Source organism: Amphimedon queenslandica, unplaced genomic scaffold (assembly GCF_000090795.2).
Source record: "Amphimedon queenslandica unplaced genomic scaffold, v1.1 AMPQUscaffold_4291_Cont23728, whole genome shotgun sequence".
NCBI classification, from domain to species: Eukaryota; Metazoa; Porifera; class Demospongiae; order Haplosclerida; family Niphatidae; genus Amphimedon; species Amphimedon queenslandica.
Window position 1 is genome coordinate 1 of NW_003555395.1, and position 1,509 is coordinate 1,509.

General features: G+C 38.4%; 1 protein-coding gene across 1 annotated transcript; it reads right to left on the minus strand.

Moving 5' to 3' along the window:
* Window positions 1-7: 7 nt before the first annotated feature.
* Window positions 8-1,052, minus strand: LOC109592687 (uncharacterized; the record flags this gene model as incomplete). The annotated part of the gene is made up of 2 exons (XM_020008076.1): window positions 653-1,052; window positions 8-119 (listed from the first exon to the last, which is right to left on the minus strand). Coding segments are annotated over exons 1-2 (512 nt in total), but the record flags the coding sequence as incomplete, so codon positions are not given.
* Between the last annotated feature and the right edge of the window lie 457 nt (window positions 1,053-1,509).

The following is a 1,509-nucleotide window of genomic DNA, read 5'->3' on the forward strand; positions in this document are numbered from 1 at the left end:
GACATGCTGTAAAGATGAAGAGGCAAGAGAATAGAGACTATCAAATTTGTTGCTCAGATCGTTCACAGCTAAGACAGCATCAGGATTAGACTGAACTTGATCTTCCAGCAGTGATACAACTATAAAAAAATTATAGAGATGGAAAGAAAGCCCCAATGCACATACATATACATAATTAATAATATTCATAATACCGTATAGTATAAAATTTTCGTGGCCCAAACATTTCACGGATCTGTTCAAAAATCAATTTCATGGCTTTAATTTTCGTGGTTTTCTACTTTTTGGCCATCTTGAACTGTATTGAATCAATTTTCACGGATTCATTTTCGTGAAAATCGGACCAACTTCTACCATGACACTTGAAAAACAACTACCAGCTGCTGATAATAAGACCACAGTTGACATACATACAACATATCTAACAGGCTAGGCCAGTAAAGAATCAACCAAACTTGACAAATGGACTAATAAGAGCATAAGCGTAGAGTACCAAACTGCCAATCAATTAATTATTTAACGAGATAGGTTTATATTTTTACGAGCTAGGTTAATATGAAAAATAATTGACCTCCAATACTGCAATCTGATTGGTCAATCGCAAGGTGGCATGGTAGAATACCCTTTATAAAGTGCATATACATGTATTAACCTTCATTAGATTGAATGTGAGTTTCAGTCGAGGTTTCAGTTGAACATGGTGCACTTGTTACTGTTGATACTGCGGTCACACTAACAGGATTACTGCCTTCTTCTTCGTTCATCTTTTTAAATGCAACACACAGTGATGGGTGACCTTCACTTGAAACTTCTACGACATCATCCAAATACTTAGGGTCCCTCTCAATGGCAGCATGCAACCCATCCAAGAGCAGCTTTACTGCAGTTTCTCCACTGCTATCAAATATCTGCTTTCTCAGTGGCTCCTCTATTATGTACCTTGCAAAAAACCGGTTAGCAGCAACCAGATAGGACGGTCGATCAACCTTCAATACGTCTATAATGTCTCCATAAACGCTTTCAAACTTCTCTGCAGCTGTAGGAGTCGCCATGTTAGACAATGCTTGAGCCAAAACGGCAAACGTTAAACAATTAATTTATGGGCGTGGTGTATTAGATCTAATATCTATGGTCACGTGCGCTCGCATGGAGTTAGGAAGAGGTCCACTAAAAGGAGATCATTTTGCTGGTTATCTTGAAGATGATAGTGATCTAGAGTATTCTGATTGCTCTGGAGGAAGGTAAAACCTCCTAACAATCCCTCCTCTAATGGCAGCCATTCTTCTCTTCACTGTAGCTCAGAGGATGAAGAAAAAGATCAATCATTAGAAGAAAATGGAGATGATACTAATCAATTATTGTTGACTCCCTCTCGTTCTAAAAGTCGTAAAGAAAGCGTCACAGAAGAAGATGAGTTTGATCAAGAGATGGATAAAGAGGCCGACCTGCTCTTAGCGAATCTTTTAAATCAATCAAAATCGCATCAAAATCAGTCGCCATCATCATCTC